Source organism: Nyctereutes procyonoides, unplaced genomic scaffold (assembly GCF_905146905.1).
Source record: "Nyctereutes procyonoides isolate TBG_1078 unplaced genomic scaffold, NYPRO_anot_genome, whole genome shotgun sequence".
NCBI lineage: Eukaryota > Metazoa > Chordata > Mammalia > Carnivora > Canidae > Nyctereutes > Nyctereutes procyonoides.
Genome location: NW_026575140.1, coordinates 15,677,471 through 15,698,218, shown reverse-complemented (window position 1 = coordinate 15,698,218; position 20,748 = coordinate 15,677,471). Strand labels below are relative to the sequence as shown.

The following is a 20,748-nucleotide window of genomic DNA, read 5'->3' as shown; positions in this document are numbered from 1 at the left end:
ATGTAAGTTTTTAGAAGTCAGAGAGCCATAGTGTTATAAGGCTAAACAGTAGCCTAGGGTTTTATTTTTATTTATTTATTTATTTATTTATTTATTTATTTAATTTTATTTTTTAGCCTAGGCTTTTTTTCCCCCCAAATGAATCCATGCTAAAAGACAACAAAATTAAAATAGAGTGTTCACTCTTCAAAGAAAAACTGCAGGGCTGATGGGCTGGCTAAAATCTACACCTTGGAAAATCACTGTCATTTTAATTTTCTTCTCCTTGTTCTCTGAGTACTCAGGAAATTTCTTTTCTCGGAGCCACGTGATATTTGATTTTTGTGCAGTTGCTTCTAAAAAGATGAGGGCTTTCTCTCCAGTTTTTAGGTATTGGTTTGCAGCTGGAGGTAATTTTCATTTTCTAAGCCTCTCCTATAAGCAACAGATTGCGACCTGCACCATCTCATAAAATTGTTACAAAAACTTTAAGGAAGTAGTATTGTTCCACTCCCTAGATATTCTCAAATGTTACCTGCATTTTACAGGTGAGGAAGTCCATTGCTTTCTCTCTGTCAAAAAAAAAAAAGCTGGTTTGAGAACTAGCTTTGCCGTTACAAGGCAGAGAGAGAAGACAGTCAAGGCCGTGAGCTGTCGCTGGCCCCCCGTGGTCAGCCGGTGTTGGGGGTAGAGAGGCTAAGTCAGGGGCGATGTATCTCCCAGGCTCGCCTCACCTTGGTGCCCAGGAGAAGGCGGAAGCCAGGCCGCTGCCCCTTCCTCTCCAGGAGGCTGAGCAGGTGCTCCTGGAAGGCGCCGACCCTGGTGAAAAACTGGCCTTTGCGCCCGCAGCCCTGCGCGTGGTGGAAGTCCACTCCCAGCGGCCGGAGCAAGCGGACGCTGCCGGGGTCCAGCGCGACCTGGGCGGGCGCCCCAGCCCCGGGCCCGCGCGCACGCGCCCTGCGCCGTCAGCTTCAGCACCGGCGGGAGCGGACAGCGCCCCGCGCCCTGCCCGCCGCTCCCGCCCCGCGCCCGCCACCCGCACAGCCGCGCAGGCGCGCCGCCGCCGAAGCCCGTCCGCGGCCTCCGTGACCGCAGCGCGCCCCGCGCCGCGCTCGGGCCCTGGGGTCCCCGCACCCGTCGCCCGCGCCTTCTTGCCCAAGCCGGCCCCTGCTGCAGCCGCCCCCTGGACAGGGCCCCACCCCCTGGCCTCTCTCGGGGAGTCAATCCCATTTACAATTGCACCCACAAGCATGAGACACCTAGGAATAAACCTAAGCAAAGAGGTAAAGGATCTACACCCTAAAAACTACAGAACCCTTCTGAAAGCAATTGAGGAAGACACAAGGAGATGGAAAAATACTATTTCCCAACACGGAAATAGTTCCAGAAGTGGTTGGGGGCTAAGTGTACCCCTTCATCCTCGGGCTCGGGGCTCTATCTCCCTTGGAGGCTGTCCTTTTGATGTCACTTCTTAAGCCCCGTCGTTGTACCCCTGCTGTATTTCACAGTACGGTTGTCGTCGTTTCTAATTATTTTCCTTTAAAAAAAAAAGATTGTATTTATTAATGAGAGACATAGAGAGAGAGAGAGGCAGAGACACAGGCAGAGGGAGAAGCAGGCTCCAGGCAGGCAGCCCGACGTGGGACTGGATCCCGGGTGTCCAGGATCACGCCCCGGGCTGAAGGTGGGACTAAACCGCCGAGCCACTGGGGCTACCCTGTAATTATGTTCTTTTGAGAAATTTTTATATAATGCTGGTCGCCTATCTGTTTGTTCTTCACTATAGCCCCAGTTCTTAGCACGATGTGCCATTTGTGGAAGCCAAATGAATATGCCTAATGTAATAATAATGTTACCTGCTCCCTGTGAGACTTCTTCCAAGTGCCCCTCTCTGTACCGCGATCTGGTGTTTTGTGTGTTTTGGGTTTGGTTTTGTTTTTGTTTTTAGCTCAGTAATTAATATTCGTCAAATGAACTATTACCAAAAAGTGAACTGTTTTATTTTTTAATCCCAACACTTTTATGGAGGTAACTATTATGAATATTATGAACCTCTTACATTACTGTTTTACTCTTCATCAACTTATTTACGGGTTGGTATTCAGGGAGGTGAGATGACTTCCAGGTCACAGAGCTAGTGAACACGCAGATGCTGGTATTTAAACCGGGGACTGACCGACTCCAAAGTTAGTGCTTATACAGGGCCTGCTGTTTCTCCTTCAGTTCATACAATCCTTTTATTATTTATTTATTTATTTAATTTTTTAAAATTGGAGTTCGATTTGCCAACATATAGCATAACACGCAGTGCTCATCCCGTCAAGTGCCCCCCTCAGTGCCCGTCACCCAGTCACCCCATCCCCCCGCCCAGTCGTTGCTTTTGTTTCCCTTGCCTTCACAGATGTATCCTGCAAGAAGTTGCTGTGGCCAAGTTCAAAAAGTTGCCTGTGTTCTCCTCTAGGATTGTGTTGGATTCTTGTCTCACATTTAGATCTTTCATCCATTTTGAGTTTCTCTTTGTGTCTGGTGTAAGAGAATGGTCTAGCTTCATTCTTCTGCACCAAGCTGTCCAATTTTCCCAGCACCATTTATTCAAGAGATTATTCTTTTTCCAATGGATAGTCTTTCCTGCTTTGTCGAATATTAGTTGACCATATTCATTGAGGGCCCATTTCTGGATTCTCTATTCTGTTCCATAGATCAATGGAACTGTTCCAGATCAATGTCTGTATTTGTGCCAGTACCACACTGTCTTGATGACCACAGCTTTGTAGTCCAACCTGAAATCTGGCATTGTGATGCCCCGGGCTCTGGTTTTCTTTTTCAATATTCCCCTGGCTATTCGGGGTCTTTTCTGATTCCACACAAACCTTAAGATGATTTGTTCCAACTCTCTGAAGAAAGTCCATGGTATTTTGATAGGGATTGCATTAAATGTGTAAATTGCCCTGGGTAGCATTGACATTTTCACAATATTAATTCTTCCAATCCATGAGCATGCAATATTTTTCCATCTCTTTGTGTCTTCTTCAATTGCTTTCAGAAGGGTTCTGTAGTTTTTAGGGTGTAGATCCTTTACCTCTTTGCTTAGGTTTATTCCTAGGTGTCTTATGCTTGTGGGTGCAATTGTAAATGGGATTGACTCCTTAATTTCTCTTTCTTCAGTCTCATTGTTAGTGTACAGAAATGCCACTGACTTCTGGGCATTGATTTTGTATCCTGCCACACTGCCGAATTGCTGTATGAGTTCTAGCAATCTTGAGGTGGAGTCTTTTGGGTTTTCTATATACGGTATCATGTCATCTGCAAAGAGGGAAAGTTTGACTTCTTCTTTGCCCATTTGAATGCCTTTTATTTCTTTTTGTTGCCTATTGCTGAGGCCAGGACTTCTAGTACTATGTTGAATAGCAGTGGTGAGAGTGGACATCCCTGTCGTGTTCCTCATCTTAGGGGAAAGGCTCCCAGTGTTTCCCCATTGAGAATGATATTTGCTGTGGGCTTTTCGTAGATGGCTTTTAAGATGCTGAGGAATGTTCCCTCTATCCCTGCACTCTGAAGAGTTTTGATCAGGAATGGATGCTGTATTTTGTCAAATGCTTTCTCTGCATCTATTGAGAGAATCATATGGTTCTTGTTTTTTCTCTTGCTGATATGATCTATCATGTTGATTGTTTTATGAGTGTTGAACCAGCTTTGCATCCCTGGGATAAATCCCACTTGGTCATGGTGAATAATCTTCTTAATGTATTGTTGGGTCCTATTGGCTAGTCTCTTGATGATTTTTACATCTGTGTTCATCTTTGTCTGATATTGGAATTAAGATGATGCTGGCCTCATAGGACGAGTTTGGATGTATGCCATCCCTTTCTATCTTTTGGAACAGCTTTAGTAGAATAGGTATTGTTTCTTCTTTAAACATTTGATAGAATTCCCCTGGCCCCGGACTTTTGTGTCTTGGGAAGTTTTTGATGACTGCTTCAATTTTCTTCCTGGTTATCAGCCTGTTCAGGTTTTCTGTTTCTTCCTCTTCCAGTTTTGGTAGTTTGTGGTTTTCCAGAAATGTGTCCATTTCTTCTAGATTGCCTAATTTATTGGCATATAGCTGCTCATAATATGTTTTTAAAATCATTTGTATTTCTTTGGTATTGGTTGTGATCTCTCTCCTTTTTCATTTGTGATTTTATTAATTATAGTCTTTTCTCTTTTGTTTTTAATAAAGCAGGCTAATGGTTATCTATCTTATTAATTCTTTCAAAGAACAAACTCCTTGTTGATCTGTTCTACAGTTCTTCTGGTCTCTATTTCATTGAGTTGTGCTCGAATCTTTATTAACTCTCCTCTTCTGCTGGGTGTAGGTTTTATTTGCTATTCTTTTTCCAGTTCCGTTAGCTTGTGTATTTGAGTTTTTTCCAATTTTTTGAGGGATGCTTGTATTATGATGTATTTCCCTCTCAGGACCGCTTTTGCTGTATCCCAAAGATTTTGAATGGTTGTATCTCCAGTCTTGTTAGTTTCCATGAATCTTTTTAATTCTTCCCTAATTTCCTAGTTGACCCTTTCATCTTTTAGCAGGATGGTCTTTAACCTCCACGTGTTTGAATTTCTTCCAAATTTCTTCTTGTGATTTAGTTCTAGTTTCAAAGCATTATGGTCTGAAAATATGCAGGGGACAATCCCAATCTTTTGGTATCAGTTGAGACCTGATTTGTGAGCCTGTATGTGGTTTATTCTGGAGAAAGTTCCATGTGCACTTGAGAAGAATGTGTATTCAGTTGCATTTGGATGTAAAGTTCTGTAAATATCTGTGAAATCCATCTGGTCCAGTGTATCATTTAAAGCTCTTGTTTCTTTGGAGATGTTGTGCTTAGAATATCTGTCATTTGCAGAAAGCACCATGTTGAAGTCTCCCAGTATAAGTGTATTATTATCTAAAAATGTCTTGACTTTGGTTATTAATTGATTGATATACTTGGCAGCTCCCACATTAGGGGCATAAATATTCATGATTGTTAGGTCCTCTTGTTGGGTAGATCCTTTAAATATGATATAGTGTCCCTCTTCCTCTCTTACTACAGTTTTTGTGATCAACTTTAATTTATCTGATATAAGGATTGCTACCCCTGCTTTCTTTTGAGGACCATTTGAATGGAAAATATTTCTCCACCCTTTCATTTTCAGGCTGTAGGTGTCCTTACGTCTAAAATGAGTCTCTTGTAGACAGAAAATAGATGGGCCTTGCTTTTTTATCCAGTCTGAAACCCTGCGTCTTTTGATGGGATTATTAAACCCATTCGTGTTCAGAGTGACTATTGAAAGATATGAATTTAGTGTCATCATAATACCTATTCAGTCCCTGTTTTTGTGGATTATTTCTTTGGATTTCTTCTTTCTTTTACAGAGTCCCCCTTAATATTTCTTGCAGAGCTGGTTTGGTGGTTACATATTTTCAGTTTCTGCCTATCTTGGAAGCTCTTTATCTCTCCCTATTCTCAATGAGAGCCTTGCTGGATAAAGTATTCTTGGCTGCATGTTCTTCTCATTTAGGACCCTGAATATATGTTGCCAGCCCTTTCTGGCCTGCCAAGTCTCTGTGGAGGGGTCTGCTGTTAATCTAATACTTCTCCCCATATAAGTTAGGGATCTCTTGTCACTTGCTGCTTTAAGGATTTTCTCTTTATCTTTGGAATTTGCAAGTTTCACTATTAAATGTCGAGGTGTTGAACGGTTTTTATTCATCTCAGCGGGGGATCTTTCTGTCTCCTGGATCTGAATGCCTGTTTCCCTCCCCAAGTTAGGGAAGTTCTCAGCTATGATTTGTTCAAATACACTTTCTGGTCCTCTGTCCCTTTCGACACCCTCTGGAACCCCAATTAAGCTTAGATTTTTTTCCTTCTGAGGCTGTCATTTATTTCCGGCCTGATTAGATCTAAATTCTGCAGTCATGAAGTCTCTTGAATCCTTTATGCTTTTCTCTAGAGCCACCAGTAGCTTTATAATTGTGCTTCTGAATTGGCTTTCTGACGTCGAATTGTAATCCAAATTCTGTAACTCTGTGGCAGAGAGTACGGTTTCTGATTCTTTCTTTTGTGGTGAGTTCTTCTTTCTAGTCATGTTGCTCAGTGCAGAGTGGCTAAACACGAGTTGTACTGGAAAAAGGAAGAAAAAAAAAGAAAAAACAACAACAAAAAAACAAGGAATGGTACCCTCTGGTTCTATATAGTGTAAATCCCTCGACTTCCTCTGGAGCTTTCCAGCGCTGCTCAGTCAAGAAACTGCTCTTTCATTGGGTGTTATTCTGTACGTTGGCCAATTGAACACCAATAAAAAATAAAGTTATTAAAAAAAAAAAAACAAAGAACCTGCTCTTCCCCTGACCTTCCAGCTGGTCTTCTGGGGGAGGGCCCTGCTGTGCTGACTCTCAGGTGTGTGCACTTGGGGGAGCCCCCCACCCCCCTGTGCCCAGCTCAGTGGGAGCTGTTGACCCTCTGAGGCCTCTGTCCTCTGGGGCCCCGCCCCTCCCCGGCTCAGGGTGACACCAGGAGGAACAACCCCACTGGCGGCGGCCGGGTCTCCAGCCCTGGAGTCAGCTCCCGGTAACCACCGCAGCTCCCAGTCTGCACGGGCCTAGGTGCTCCCGGGGCGGGGGGCGCTGACCTGCGCAGCTCGGGGGCGCCCGGGGCAGGAGCGTCCTCGCTGTCCTGGGCCCTCCCCACTTCCGCCCGTCCTGGGGGAGCGCAGGATCCCGGGCTGTGTCCCCTGGGCTCCGGGGCTCCGGGGCCTGCGCTGCTGGAATCCACTGCCGGGGCCATGCAGCGCCCACCCTGCGCGGAGCCCCCGCCTGAGCTGCTCCCCAGGCCCCGCGGGCGCTCCAGCCGTTCACCCGCTCTCCCCGGCGCCCCTCCTGTCAGTGACCCCACGCGCCTGGGGGCTCCACCGCCCCACCTGGGATCCTGCCCCAGTTCCCTGCAAGCGCCCTTCCTTCCGGGAGGAATCCGGGTGGATTTTTATAGTTCCTGCTTCTCCGGGTCGGGGCTATCCAGTCATGGAGGCTCTTGCCTCCAGGCTTTAGCCCGGCTCCTGGCGGGGGCCCCTTCCCCACTGGATTCTTATGTATGTATGTATTTTTCTGTCTTCCTACCTTGTTAGAAGCACAATCCCTTCTCTCTGTAGCGTGCCAGCTGTTCTCTCTTTAAATCTCAGGCTGAATTTGTAGGCTTTCAGGATGATTTGAAAGTTATCTAGGTGAGTTGGTGGGGACAGGTGACTTGGGGACCCTACTCTTCTGTCATCTTGCCCTGCCCCCCCTTTATTTTTTTAAAGATTTTATTTATTTTTTTAAGATTTTATTTATTTATTTATTCATGAGAGACATACAGAGAGAGAGGGGGGAGAGAGAGAGAAGCAGAGACACAGGCAGAGGGAGAAGCAGGCTCCATGCAGGGAGCCTGACATAGGATTTGATCCCGGGTCTCCAGGATCACACCTTGGGCTGAAGGTAGGTGCCAAACTGCTGAGCCACTTGGGCTGCCCAAGATTTTATTTATTTATTCATGAGAAACAAAAAGAGAGGCAGAGACATAGGCAGAGGGAGAAGCAGGCTCCCTGTGGGAAGCCCAATTAGAGACTTGATCCCAGGACCCCAAGATCATGACTGGAGCCAAAGGCAGACACTCAAACTCTGAGCCACCCAGGTGCCCCATACAATCCTTTTAGAAAACAGCTTAGCACCAAATTGCAAAGTGCTTAAGTTATTTGTACACTCTGATTCAATAATTCCACTCTGTAAATCTCTCTTAATGGGGGAGGAAAATCCAAAGTCAAAAAGAAAAAAAAAATCACCACAAAGATGTTCATACAGCATTGTTTAGAACAAGAAAAATTAAAAGCAAAATTTCCATTTATTAAATAAATATAAAACATTTATATTTAGTTAAGTTTCGACCATAAATATATTTGAAAAATTGCAGTTGCATATGTGCTTAAAGAATAACACATTGAAATATTATAGAACCATGAAGAGAATATTATGAAAAAGTAGGAAAATTATTTTTATAAGTAAAATAAAGCAGGATATAGCATTGGCTAGTGAAGTATCCTCTACAACTTTGTATGGGTATTGGTAGAATCAGATACTGCTGCATATATATGCTCAATAAATATTAATTGGCTAAATAAATGAAAAAGTCTGAGATAAAAGATAATTTATAAAATGTCTTTTCTATATTTCAATTTTTTTTCCTATGATGAGGTGTTTTATTTTTATAATACAACAAAACTATAAAGGTGCCATGTCTAGAATATTTGCTTTCTCATAAATTGTATTTGCAAATTTTACCTCACTGTCCTGGAATGCTCTATCATTCCTACGGATAGATGAGGAGTGGGGGGCCCCAAAATTTATTCTTACCTGGAGTCCCGTATGTCTTAAGTATGGAATCTGGGTCTTTTGACTCTAAGTCACATGACCTTATCTGACTTCTAACTAGGCTACCATGTTCTAGGCTCTGCATTAGAAGACAGAAAACTGAATTCTAGTCCCTGCCCTGTCCATGGCTTGCTGGGTCGTTTGCAGTAACTCACTTCTCTCAGAGTCTCTCTTTCTTGGAGTTTTGCCCTGCTGATTGTAAGATGGCTTTCTTTTCTAGTCTGTCTCTCAATGGAGAGAGAGCTGTATCAGAAAGGGCTGATCATGTCTAATATTGCTCTCTCTGATCACTCCATCTTTTGTCTCCCTGTTTTATTTTCTTCTGTTACTATTTTTATTATGCCATTTTGTTATGCCATTTTGTCATGTCAGTCTTTCCACATTTTTTATATCATTTTCAGAAATGACTTTGTTTTGTATTTTGCATGTTTGTTCTGTTTTGACAAACTAGGGATGCCTGGGGGGCTCAACAGTTGAGCATCTGCCTTCGGCCCAGGGTGTGATCCTGGAGTCCTGGGATCGAGTCCCACATTGGGCTCCCTGCATGGAGCTTGCTTCTCCCTCTGCCTATGTCTCTGCCTCTCTGTGTCTCTCATGAATAAATAAATAAAATCTTAAAAAAATGTTTTGCCTATCTAGATGTAAACTCTGTGAGATCATAACCTAGCTTATCCTGGCTGCTATGGCAACAAAAACTAGCTCAAATGGAAAAGATAACTTGTCTTGTGTAGCTTGAAGTGATTGAAATAGCTCATAGAGTTTACAGAAGCAGAAACCAGGACTTTAGAAATGACAAAGTCCTCACTGTGTGAACACACACACCTACATGCTCTTGTTTCCTCTACCCTTCCCCTTCTCATCATTTCTCATTACTGCTTATCTTTGCTTTCCTTCATTCTGCATGTTGCATCCATCTGGAAGGGAAGAGTTCTGCCAGAAGCCCTAAATTGACTTTGCCCCAATTTAACATTTCCAACAGAAAGAGTTTCATTGCCCCCATGTCAGAGGGCAGCCCCTGGAAAAGATTCTAATTGCTTTGCTGGGGCTCTGTATGCTTCTTTGAACCAATCACACTAGGAGTAGAATTGTCAGCTGTGCTTGCTCATATTTGTGCATGTGTTTTTGTTTTTGTTTTTCATCGTTAGCATAAATTCAATTTGGTGTTTCTGTGCAAAAACTTATTTAAATCACCAACCATTTTATGGTGTTCAATTTAGGCAAAACTACATAGTAGTAAACTATAGTCCACTTACTTCCATATATAAATAGAGGTACTAATATTTTCTTCCTAGACTCCAATGAGTAGTCAGTCTTGCTCTCTTCCTATGTGCCATGTTGTTATATCCTTGAGTTTAGGAACCATAATTCACTTTTCTGTCTCTCCAATATTACCTAGCAAAGTGCTTTATAGTTAGTAGCTATCCTCTGAATTTCTGACATTAGATTAAATGAGCTAATTGACTAGCTGAATTTGTAGGCTTCTTCATTCATTACATGTGTTTTATTTGGTGAGAATATGATTAGGTTTCACTACTCTGAAAGCAGGAAAGACTATAATTCTCTTTATTTTTAGTTTAAGAAATGCTATTCAGCAGTGCTAGGGAAGAGAAAGAAATCATTGATCATTGCAGTATGTCTTCCTTCACATCATGAATTCCAGCCTCTCTTATTGATATTTCCTTTAACTAATTGATTTTTACCTTGTACCTCATTTAATGATATGGATAGCGGCATAGGTATCCTGGTAGGTAGAAAAATTGCTCTCAGTATTATTCTTCATTCAGATGAACTGCAGGTCTTACCTTTGATATTTGAGTTAAAGAAAAGTAAACTTGCAGGAGTCCATCTGAGACTGTCTCTGGGCAAGTAACTAAAGCTTTAGGCTCTTGCTCTCAGATCATGGTGTGTGATCTAGTACTCTTGGTTTCAGCTGTAAGCTTTTAGAAATCCAGAATCTAGGGCCTCAGCCCAGACCCTCAGGATCTGCAATTTAACAAGTTTCCCAGATGATTTGTAAGCACAAGAAAGTTTGAGAAGCACTGCTCTATAGATTAAAATCAGCTTCCTGGAAGGCTTGTAGGACTTTAGCCATTGGGCTTGGCTTATAATTGATATGTTCAGGAAGCCAAGTGTTTACCCTAGGGATGACAATGTTGGTAAATGTTGATGTTCTCGTACCATGAGCTTGTGAGAGACATTACTAATTGCTTAGGGCACTATTTCCACCAAGCTTCAGGATGTTTGTCTACATTCTCTGCCTAGTCTGGTAACTTTGATGGAGACAGAAAAATTGGCCTAAGATGGGACACCTGGGTGGCTCAGTAGTTGAGCACCTGCCTTTGGTTCAGGGCGTGAGCCCACGGTCCTGGGATTGAGCCCCACACTGAGCTCCCCGCATGGAGCCTGCTTCTCCCTCTGCCTATGTCTCTGCCTCTCTCTGTGTCTCTCATGAATAAATAAATAAAATCTTTAAAAAAAAAAGAAAAATTGACCTAAGAGTTAAGACCTATTTATTAATCTTGCCTGAAGATCAACTGTTTGAGAAATAGTATCCAAAAAGCAAAATAGACTAAAGGGAAATCTAGGTTATTGAATCTTGTGGGTATGGTTTTTGGATAATTTGTTGGCCAAATAATAAAGTCGAGGTCATGGGTTCAGCTCTGGGCAAACCAGATAATTTCTTAATCTACTCTTTCCAGTTTGCTCTGTCTCCCATCCATCTGCTCTTCCTCATGCTAATCTCTTTGTGATTTCCCCTCACTAACCTTCATCTATTCTTTTGAATTAAGCTTATTTTGATCTTTCTGGTTGGAGTACTCGGGAGAAGGATCATCTTAGCTATATTCCCCATCTCCTGGAGACCCAAACTCTGACACAGACTTGTATGAACCCTGGTTGTCTTTATTTACCCTTTTGAAACAACCTCAGACTGAATGCCTTACCAAGGTCAGCTGTTTGCCCAAAATGTTATCCCAAATGACAGAAACTGGGAGAATGGATTAGAGTCCACTTCCATTGCCTACTTGAACAGGCTTGACGTTGTTACAGTTCTTCCATAGTTGCCAAAGAAGTAGGATCTGAGTCAACTTTTTGGGTTCTGGGCACAATTCCACTACTTCCTGGAGTGTGATGTGGGACAAGTTAGTATCTCTCTTTTCTCAGTTTGTTCTTCTTTCTATGAAATGAAATAATTCTGGAGCCTAATACCCAGGTTTGTTATAGAGATTAATGAGAATTATATAAAATTTGGCACAATACCTGGAGTATGATGAGATTTTACTACCATCAATGTCTATTAATTTCATTATTGTCATAATCTTTGTGGGAAATTCTGCTGTGTCGGAATAGGGGATTGGTCAGGGCCAACCAAAAACAACTATAGGTACAACTTTCTTTTTAATATTCTCCTCCTCTCTTCAGACTACCTCCTTATTGTCACATAAAATTATTCTCCTAAGATATCTAAATCACCAGTTCGATCAGATCTAGGGTATTTCCTCCCCTCAACTTGTGCCAAGTTTGATATAAACTAACATAGTTTGAATAACTAATCAACATCCAAATACATCCACGTCGATCAGAACTCAGGCTTTATTATTGTGCAGTGAAAAAAACTAAAACTTAATTCCAAGCACATGTAATTCGAGTTTGCAAAGAAAGATATTGTTCATAAAACATATTCAATATTTAAAGAAGAAAATGACATTTATTTGAAGAACAGAATATACTTAGAATTCCTGGCTTCTAAAAAGCCCATTTCCCCTATGCCTAAGCTTTGTAATTTCATGTTAGGCAATAAAGTTATTTTATACAATCTAGTTAAACTATTTAATGGAAATAGCATTTGACAGAATAAAATATTGCATAGATGTATGACTCCAAAATAATATTATTTAAATCCAATGTTCAACCTCCAAAGGTAGATTGCCCCTAATAGACTTCAATATATGCTTGTTTACACATATATAATACAAAACGTATGTAAAGGAAACTGACATATATAATATCAACCCTCAATTTCATCTAGGAGGATAAGGATACTAAAGCAAGGGAAAAGTAAACTTATTTTTTTCCTACTTTATTTTCCCATACAGTTTGCCTTAGTGTTACCTATTCAAGTCAGAAATAGTAATGTAATTCTGGGACTACAAATTGACCAAATATCCTGTTTTATCATTCCCTTTCAGGACTGGACCGGGCATTTTCAAAATCAGGGTGTGTATATGGTGGAGGAAGAGGGTCATGAAGAAAACAAAGTTAAATCAGAACATTTCTGAGATATCCATGTTCTGATGTGGCAGACAGGATGCAGGTCCCACCAGGGGATGCACCGACTCAGAAAGGTTTATGGGCTAGCAAAATGCTATGACTGGGATGGAACAGATTGGGCATCAGACTAAGAGGTTTGTGGGTTATATAGCCCCCAGAATTTCTGATTTAGAGAATGCTCATCAATCAAATATAGACTAAACTTCCAAGAGAAAATCTTCCAGGTAGCTGTTGTGTTTTTAACAGACCTGGTTTCTGTACAAAGGAGAGGGCCTAGGAAAGTGGGAAGGATTAGATAGCCCATTTTGCAGAAGCCACATTAACATTGTGCACATAGCTGGATCATTATTTCTGACCTCCTATACTCCATAGAGAGCAAAATCACAGTGAAATGTGGTAGCAAAATTGGCTGACTCTTGTTTACCTGTGGACACAAAAGATGCCCATGTGACGAGTCTGACTTACTCTTGTGAACCATCAGCCTGTAAATCGTGATCAATCTTGCATTTTTGAGAAGGGTCTATTAAGGGATAATAAATTCGCATATGTACCTCTTGGTGCTACGACAGACCTCATCACTCCATTTGCCCTGAGCTGACTGGGAGAACAGGGCACAGTTTTCACGCTTACCGCCATTAGGCTGTGCGTGGTCCCAGTTGAGGAAGGAGATGGTGACTCCATGGACATCAACAAACTTGCCCTCTGTGACCATGTCATTGATGCCCAGCCAAAAGTCATTGACACCTGGCAGGCTTCTTTTACCATAGTCTCGGAGGGCATTGATTTCGTCAGAGTTTCTGGGGATAACCAAGGTTCCTCCCTTGGAGATGCAGTCTTCATTGGCTTCATGGAAGTGCTTCAAACCTTCTGAAGCAAGGTAGCATTTCTTGTGAACTTTTGTGCCTCGGAGACAGACTGTAAAGATGTGAAATTTGGTATATTAGTGTTTTTTGAGTATTATACATCCAGGATTGGACTTGGAAAATAGTAGTTAATATTACTATTAATTATAGTGATGTGTGATCATAATTATGAATTAACATCTATTGGAGATTTTGTATGTGTCAGACCTTGTGCCAAGCACTTTATAATAATGAACTAATGTAATAATCACAATAATCCCATAAAGTGAGATTTTATTTCTCCCACCTTTACATATCAGGATATTGAGGCCTAATAGAAGTTGTTACTTATAACGACTTTGTGTGTAAAGATGCAACTTACGTAGCATATAAGATCATAACTACATAAACTCAGGTCTGTCCCACCCTCAAGACATTTTTAGTTTCATGCTGCTTTGATATACACATGCTTGTTTCTTTGTGTAGCTCTATTGTATGCTGCTTTCTTTGGAACTTTTGGAACTAAAGTATTAGTATTTCATAATTATTTAAGAAAACAAAAACAAGAGTCTGAATTGACATATGGAAAGAAAGTGGTTTTATTATGCAGGTAACTCAGCCCTGGTAATATTGTTTAGGTTATTCAGGATAAACCAAACATATAGATAGTTTTAGGGCAAAGTCTGGAGAACCAGACCATGACATTTACTAGGTGTGTAATTGTTGGAGAAAATACTTATTTATTTATGCCTGAGTTTTCTCATCTATAAAATGAGGATAATCATAATGGTACCTATCTCATAAATTGTTGGAGGACTAGTGTTTTAATGTTTGTAATGTATTTAAAGTGCCCAGCTGTGGGTAAGGCATTAATAAAACTCTTTTGCCTTCCTCATGGGCATTTAATCTTCCTTTGGCTTTTGTATTCTCTTCCTGGAAACCTGATAAATGGAATATGTCACCAGTATGACCAGGCAAAGTTGCTTGTGGTAAAAATGACCTTGAACTGGTAACACAAAGCTGGCCTGGGAGTTATAAATCCTTGATGGAAAGCCATAACTTTAGACTTCCCTAAAAGCAGTAACTCTTATAATTGGACAGGTCTCTTGCAGGACCCTTGAAGTTCTGCTTTTGGAGTTGCTATGTGAGGTGTTGGATCCTGGAGGTATAACTCTTGTGAGCAAGAGCTATTCTTGAACCCACCCAGTGTGGCTCTCTTTTCCTTAACCCCTGGGGGCCAAGGAGGGTAACTCCTGGAAGACAGGTGTACAGCTGCATAGGCTGTTGGGAGCTCTACTCCTGTGTAAAGAGGAATGCCAAGCTGTGCTTCTAACCAATGGCTTTCCATTTGCATCTGGTCCTCCATGTGGTCAGACTGAGTCCTGTGATCCCGTGTTTAGTTGAACCTCAGCAGATCTCCCAGTGGGCACTTAGTAAACATCTAATGAATGCTAAGTATCTTCACCAATGAATATTTGCTTCAATTCTGTTTCATTGCCTATTAGAGAAGAGTTATGGAAAAACTTTTCAAATGCATTATTCGGATGCCTATTTTTATTTCTATACCACCTATATATAGGAGAAGGGAGTGGAAAATCAAGCTGATTTCCCAAAAGAATTGTCTCCCCAGCTTTTGGATCCTTTCTCCTGGATACCTCTCTAGCTTGTCAATCTCTCTCTTTTTGTAAAGATTCATTCATTCGTTTGTTTGTGTTTGCTTGCTTGCTTGCTTGCTTGTGGTGGGGAGGGGAAGAGGGAAAGGAAGAGAGAAAACCTTGTGCATACTATGCTGACTGAGTGTGGAGTCCAATGCAGATGTCATGACTGTGAGCTCATGACCTGAGCCAAAACCAAGGGTCAGGTGCTTAACCATCTGGGCAACACAGGTATCCTCGGTTTGAAAATGTCTCTTTTAAAGAGTGTCACTTAGAACCTGACATGTATTGTGGGTATAGTTTGAATTGCTGGAAAATCATGATTTCTTTTCCTCTGTCTTTTGAGACAAAGCCCTGATACGTTGGGTCTTACCTGTCTGTAGGGCTTGCATTTCCTTCAGGGCATTGACTTCTCTCCAGAGCTTTTCAACTTGAGTCTTCAGGTCTCCATCCTTTTCTGGGGATATTTTAGGGTGGGGTAGGGTAGGAGGAATGGAAAGCATGAGTAAAGTAAGATAAAAATAAAATAAAGCTTTGGAACCCAGAATCTAAGCTGAGAATCTAAGGTGAGGGTGGTTTTCATGAAACTGGGCCAAGTGTACATGGAAATTAATGCATGAAAGTAAGTTGGTCAAGAAGATTCATAAGAACTTGGTTGTGGTAATCGTACTAAATGGTCCTTCTCTGAGACAGGGCTGCTATACCTCTCCAGCCCCATTTTGTGGGACTCTCTCCCTATCAGGCATCAGACTTGTTGACTTTCAGAGCATCTTAGAGCGAGGTATGTCATCTTGGGATCCACTCTTTTGGGTTCCTCCTGCCTGGAACACTCTTGCTCCAGTTCTTGTCCATCTCCTCACTGAGCTGAAATATCTTTTCTAAAACTCTTCTATGGTGATTGTCTCTATATTAGCATCTGTCTGACTGATCTCTTTCTTTGAGCCTTTACTTTTCTTGGGAGAACTTTTCTCTATAATTATTTTTACTTAATTCAATGTATCTTACTGTCCATAGTGCTCCTGATGATTAACACAATGCTTGACGTATAATAGCTGCTCATAGTGTAATGAATAAACAAGATTCTAGGACTGATGGGGACTGTCTTAGAAATTGACAGTTTGAACTCTTCAAAGGCAAGAATTATAATAAACCATAATAAATGACAAAAAATATTAAAACCATCATGCACTGTGTAGTAGGGGCTTAATTCTTTCAATATTCCTGTGAAATAGACACTCTCACTATCCTCAGTTCATAGAAGAAATAGAGGCACAGGAAGCCGAATTAACCTGCCTTAGGCCCGCCAGCTCATAAGGTGTGGTCGGGATTTGAATATCTTTTACTCCAATTCTGTGCTTTCATATCCTTCTGATCTGCTCCTGCAAAGTAATTGCCTGATCCCAAGCACATGGCCTTGGACAGAAAAGATGCTTAAAGTTTGGTATGGTTCGTCCCCATCTGCCTCATTATTTATTTGCCTTATGGGGAATCTGTGTTCTGTTCTGGATTTTTCAGCACAATACTAAATCCACACATGTTGATTCATCATCCTCTTAAACATGTGATTTGCAAGCCAGGTGTTTCCACATTGGGTTAGGAATGCCTTCTGCTGTATCCAGGGATGGACCCCACCTCTTGTTTCACTTGATAATGCACATCAATTTTGAAAGCATCCAATAGCTCAACTCAGAAATATAATAACCCAAGAATTTCCTCAAAGAGACCATTCAACCCAGAATAAATATAAGGGCACATTCAGAATGGAAAACCTTCAACTGTTGGAGGCCTGGCTCACAAAGACCACTAAAGACTTGCTTCCAAGTTTCAAGTTGTCAGCCATACCAATGTCATCTCCCTTCCCTCTCAGCTTCCTGCTCCATTCTGTATAAATATGTGGCCTCTACAGGGAAGCTGTAAGTATTGTAATTAACATGAAGACATGAATAATATTAGGCTCCTGGGAGATCATTATGGAAATCATTATCCAGGTGGCTTGGCTTCTGCTTCTAACCTTTGTGACAAATGTGGATGTGCTTTGTCTACAATGAATACAGGGAATAACTACTTCAATGTAAAAATTAAATTGTATTCATTTGTGCAACACGTAATTTGTTGAGACCTATGAATTAAAGGCCAGGGAAATTTTGTTTTTGAGCTAAGTCACCCAGTTAACATTTTGAGTAAAAAACCAAAAAACTCCCTTTCATTTTATTATTGTTTTTCTCCAAAAGTAGTTTCAGTATTGAAATGCAAAAAAATTCCTGGAAAATCACCAGTAGACATATGAATTATACCTTCAACCTCATTGACAACCAAAGAAATGTCAACCTTTTTAGCAATTAAAGAAATACAAAGTAAGAGAGATATTTTGTTTTTTGGTTACCTTGACAGAGCTTAAGCTGATGATTCAATGTTAAGTTGTCAGGGTATGTGGGAATGGTCACTCTCATACACTGAAGATGGGAGCAATGTGGGTTGATGCTATTATTTTGGGAAACAGTTGGAAAATGTGTTGAACCTGCAGTTTTCTAGAGGTGTATCATAACATCCTACCTAATATGGGGTCAGTATATGTACACAAAGCAGTTCACTGAGGCATTGGATCAAAAAAGATAGATTAGAAGCCACACAGAAGTTCATCAAGAGAGAATAGATAACATGAATCATGACCCATCTATGCAGTGGAATATCATAGGGTCATTAAAAAGACTGATATATCCCTTACATTGATAGTTATCCAAGATTCAATAGATGAGATAAATGAATAACCAATTCTTATTCAGTTAAAAACAGGTTTTAATTGTGCATTAGAAAAACTCTGGGAATATTATTTCCCAATAGGTAATAGTGAGTAATTTTGTGAAGAGGGCTGGGAGAGAAAAAAATGGCTTTCACTTTTTTTTTGGCTTTCACTTTTGATTTCATAAATTCTCAGGTGCTTAAAATGTTTTAAAAGCATGTGCGTTAGTGGGGAGAGAAGTGTTTGGTAAGTTTCGGCTTATTGCTTCCCTTACAGCTGTAGAGTCCGCTTTCTTGGACCTAATAGCGGAGACTCACAAAAATTCCCTTGGGAGGATGATGTTGAAGAGGTATGGCCCTGTCAGTTAAAAAGCAAACAGGGAAAAGCATGTGTGCACACTTGCGTGTGGTTGGGGGTGGCGTTGGGGAGCTCTTGGTGACCTGAACTGAATGACTTCAGAAACATGCCCACAGCATACACACGTCTCCTCTTCACATCCCTCCTCACATCCCTACTGGGTGGTCACCGCTTTGCCTCTACCTCCCAGAGCTGAAGAAATGCTCGCAGTAAAAATAGGCCACATCACACGGTATCTTCCCTGCCCTCATCTTCACCAATATAGTTTATCACTCACAAGAAGTATTTTAATCTTCAATTTAAAAGAGGTAATAAGAATGTTTAATATTTTATAAAGGAAAAAGATGCCACTGAAGAAACTTTGCATCAGATCTAAATCATAGAAATAAAAAAAGAAAGAAAGAAATGCCCCCTTTTCAGGGCACTTCATTATATTCAAAACATGACACACCAAGAGAAGCCTCCTTTTTACCCACCAGTCGTCCACATTGTGTCAAGTCCAGACTTGCACTTTGTTGGTATGTTTTGTATGTTTTATTACTAATGAAATAAAATTGATAAGGAAATAGTATCATATATATTGACCTTGAAATACGCTGGTATGAAAATGAAAATGACTCAGAGGATAAGATAAAACATCACTCTTTGTCTCTCTTGATGCTTTTTCCCTCTTGCTATGGTTTCAGCATATTCCAAATAAATTGCTATCATCTTTGTTCTTTGCAAGGTTTGTTTTTTTCTTTTTTTTCTCTCTCTTTTTTTAAAAAAGATTTTATTTACTGATTCATGAGAGACACAGAGAGAGGCAGAGACATAGGCAGAGGGAGAAGCAGGCTCCCTGCAGAAAACCCAATATGGGACTCAGTCCCAGGCCCCGGGATCAAAGCCTGAGTCAAAGGCAGACGCTCAACCCCTGAGCCACCCAGGTGCTCCCCCTTAAAGATTTACTTATTTATTTGAAGGAGAGAGAGTGGGCAGGGGAAGGGGCAGAGGGAGAGAGAATCCTCAAGCCGACTCCCTGCTGAGCATGGAGCCCACAGGGCTCCATCTCAAGACCCTGAGATCATGACCTGAGCCAAAACCAAGAGTTGGTTGTTTAACTGACCAAGCCACCCAGGTACCCCTATTTTTTTTCTTTTTTGCCTGTTAACCCAGTTCAACCCACTCAGATTTGAGGATTGCTTGGAGATTCAGTATTGCATTAAAATGCTTTCGAACACTATGTAACTTTGCATGTTGAAATATTTTTAAGTTTAAAAAGAGGTTCAGTTTCTCTCTGACATGAAAAAGCTTAAACATGCAGTTTAGACTGTCCTTATATTGTCAGAAGTGTGAAAATACACCTACATGATAACCAGTGACAAAATGGTCTATATCTTTGACTACCCATTTAATAAGATTATAGTTATCTAAGAAATATATTTGAACAGCTATACTATGTATAGAAATGAAACAGTATATTTTAATTATCAGTCTATTCCACTTGATCCCTTGCTCATAAAAACCAGATATCCACATATCCAGGATATCCACATATCCCTCTGAAGAGCATTCTGCGTGGCAAAGCTTACTTGACAAAGGCTATGCAGTACAAAACCTTTTTCTATTAAGAAAAAGGCCTGCCACATGATTCCTTTAAATATCAAACTGTTCCAGAGAATTAAAAGGCCACTCTGTCCCCTGAGTTGCCATATCCACACGGTGGCATGGTACTATCACCAGGGATAGTTCTCCTGGAGGAGTTGGGAAATGAACATTGCCCAGTCCCTCCCCACACTGGGCAAGCCTAGAATTTTGCTGGGCTAAAAAGCCCCGTTACCTTTCACTCGGCGTTTGCTGTGCTTCCTGGCTTTAAATTTGGATGTGTGGCTGGTGGTCTGGTCCAGGAGTAAGGTGATAACCAGGAGGTAAATTACAAGTCCATTCTTTGCCATGGCTCCTGGGCAAGTCTGATGACCACCTTGCCAGCTCCTGTGAAGTAGCTAAGAGGCAAGAAGACTGCACAGCCACATCTTGCTCTGGAGAGCCTGGGCCAGCTTTATAAAAGTGCGTGTGAAGGTTGGCTGGAATCCTGCTGACGAAATGTTTGAATTCCTCGGCTGGCCGCAGCATAAGGTGGCCCCTTGTTCTTGTCTCATGTTAGACTTTTTTAGTTTTTAATGTTCCTGCTACATTTTCTACTTGACTCGCTTTTTAGAGCGTATCAGAGTTAACTATGGGATTAAGGGTTTTGCCTGCTTTCTTCTCCTCCTTCTTTGTCTTCCTTTTTTTTAAATTTAAAGGGCAGAAAGTTTGGAGTAGCTCTGTGAAGACCCCAATATTTAAGCCCTTGATTTGGAGCTCTGCAGTTCTTTTAATGTTCTGGGAAATTCAATTCCTTTTTCGGGGCAAATAAATAAACAAAGCACACCCCAAAAAACTAGGAAAGCTACTGCATATGCGTGTGTATATGTGATGCCAGAGTTATACACACATTCCTGT

At 41.2% G+C, this 20,748-nt stretch overlaps 1 protein-coding gene across 1 annotated transcript; it reads right to left on the bottom strand.

Moving 5' to 3' along the window:
- Nucleotides 1-11,971: 11,971 nt before the first annotated feature.
- On the bottom strand, nucleotides 11,972-20,275 carry CLEC3A (C-type lectin domain family 3 member A). The gene is made up of 3 exons (XM_055306173.1): nucleotides 20,087-20,275; nucleotides 15,544-15,627; nucleotides 11,972-13,588 (listed from the first exon to the last, which is right to left on the bottom strand). Exons 1-3 carry the CDS (start codon nucleotides 20,199-20,201, stop codon nucleotides 13,197-13,199), a joined length of 591 nt encoding a protein of 196 aa, XP_055162148.1. The 5' UTR covers nucleotides 20,202-20,275; the 3' UTR covers nucleotides 11,972-13,196.
- Between the last annotated feature and the right edge of the window lie 473 nt (nucleotides 20,276-20,748).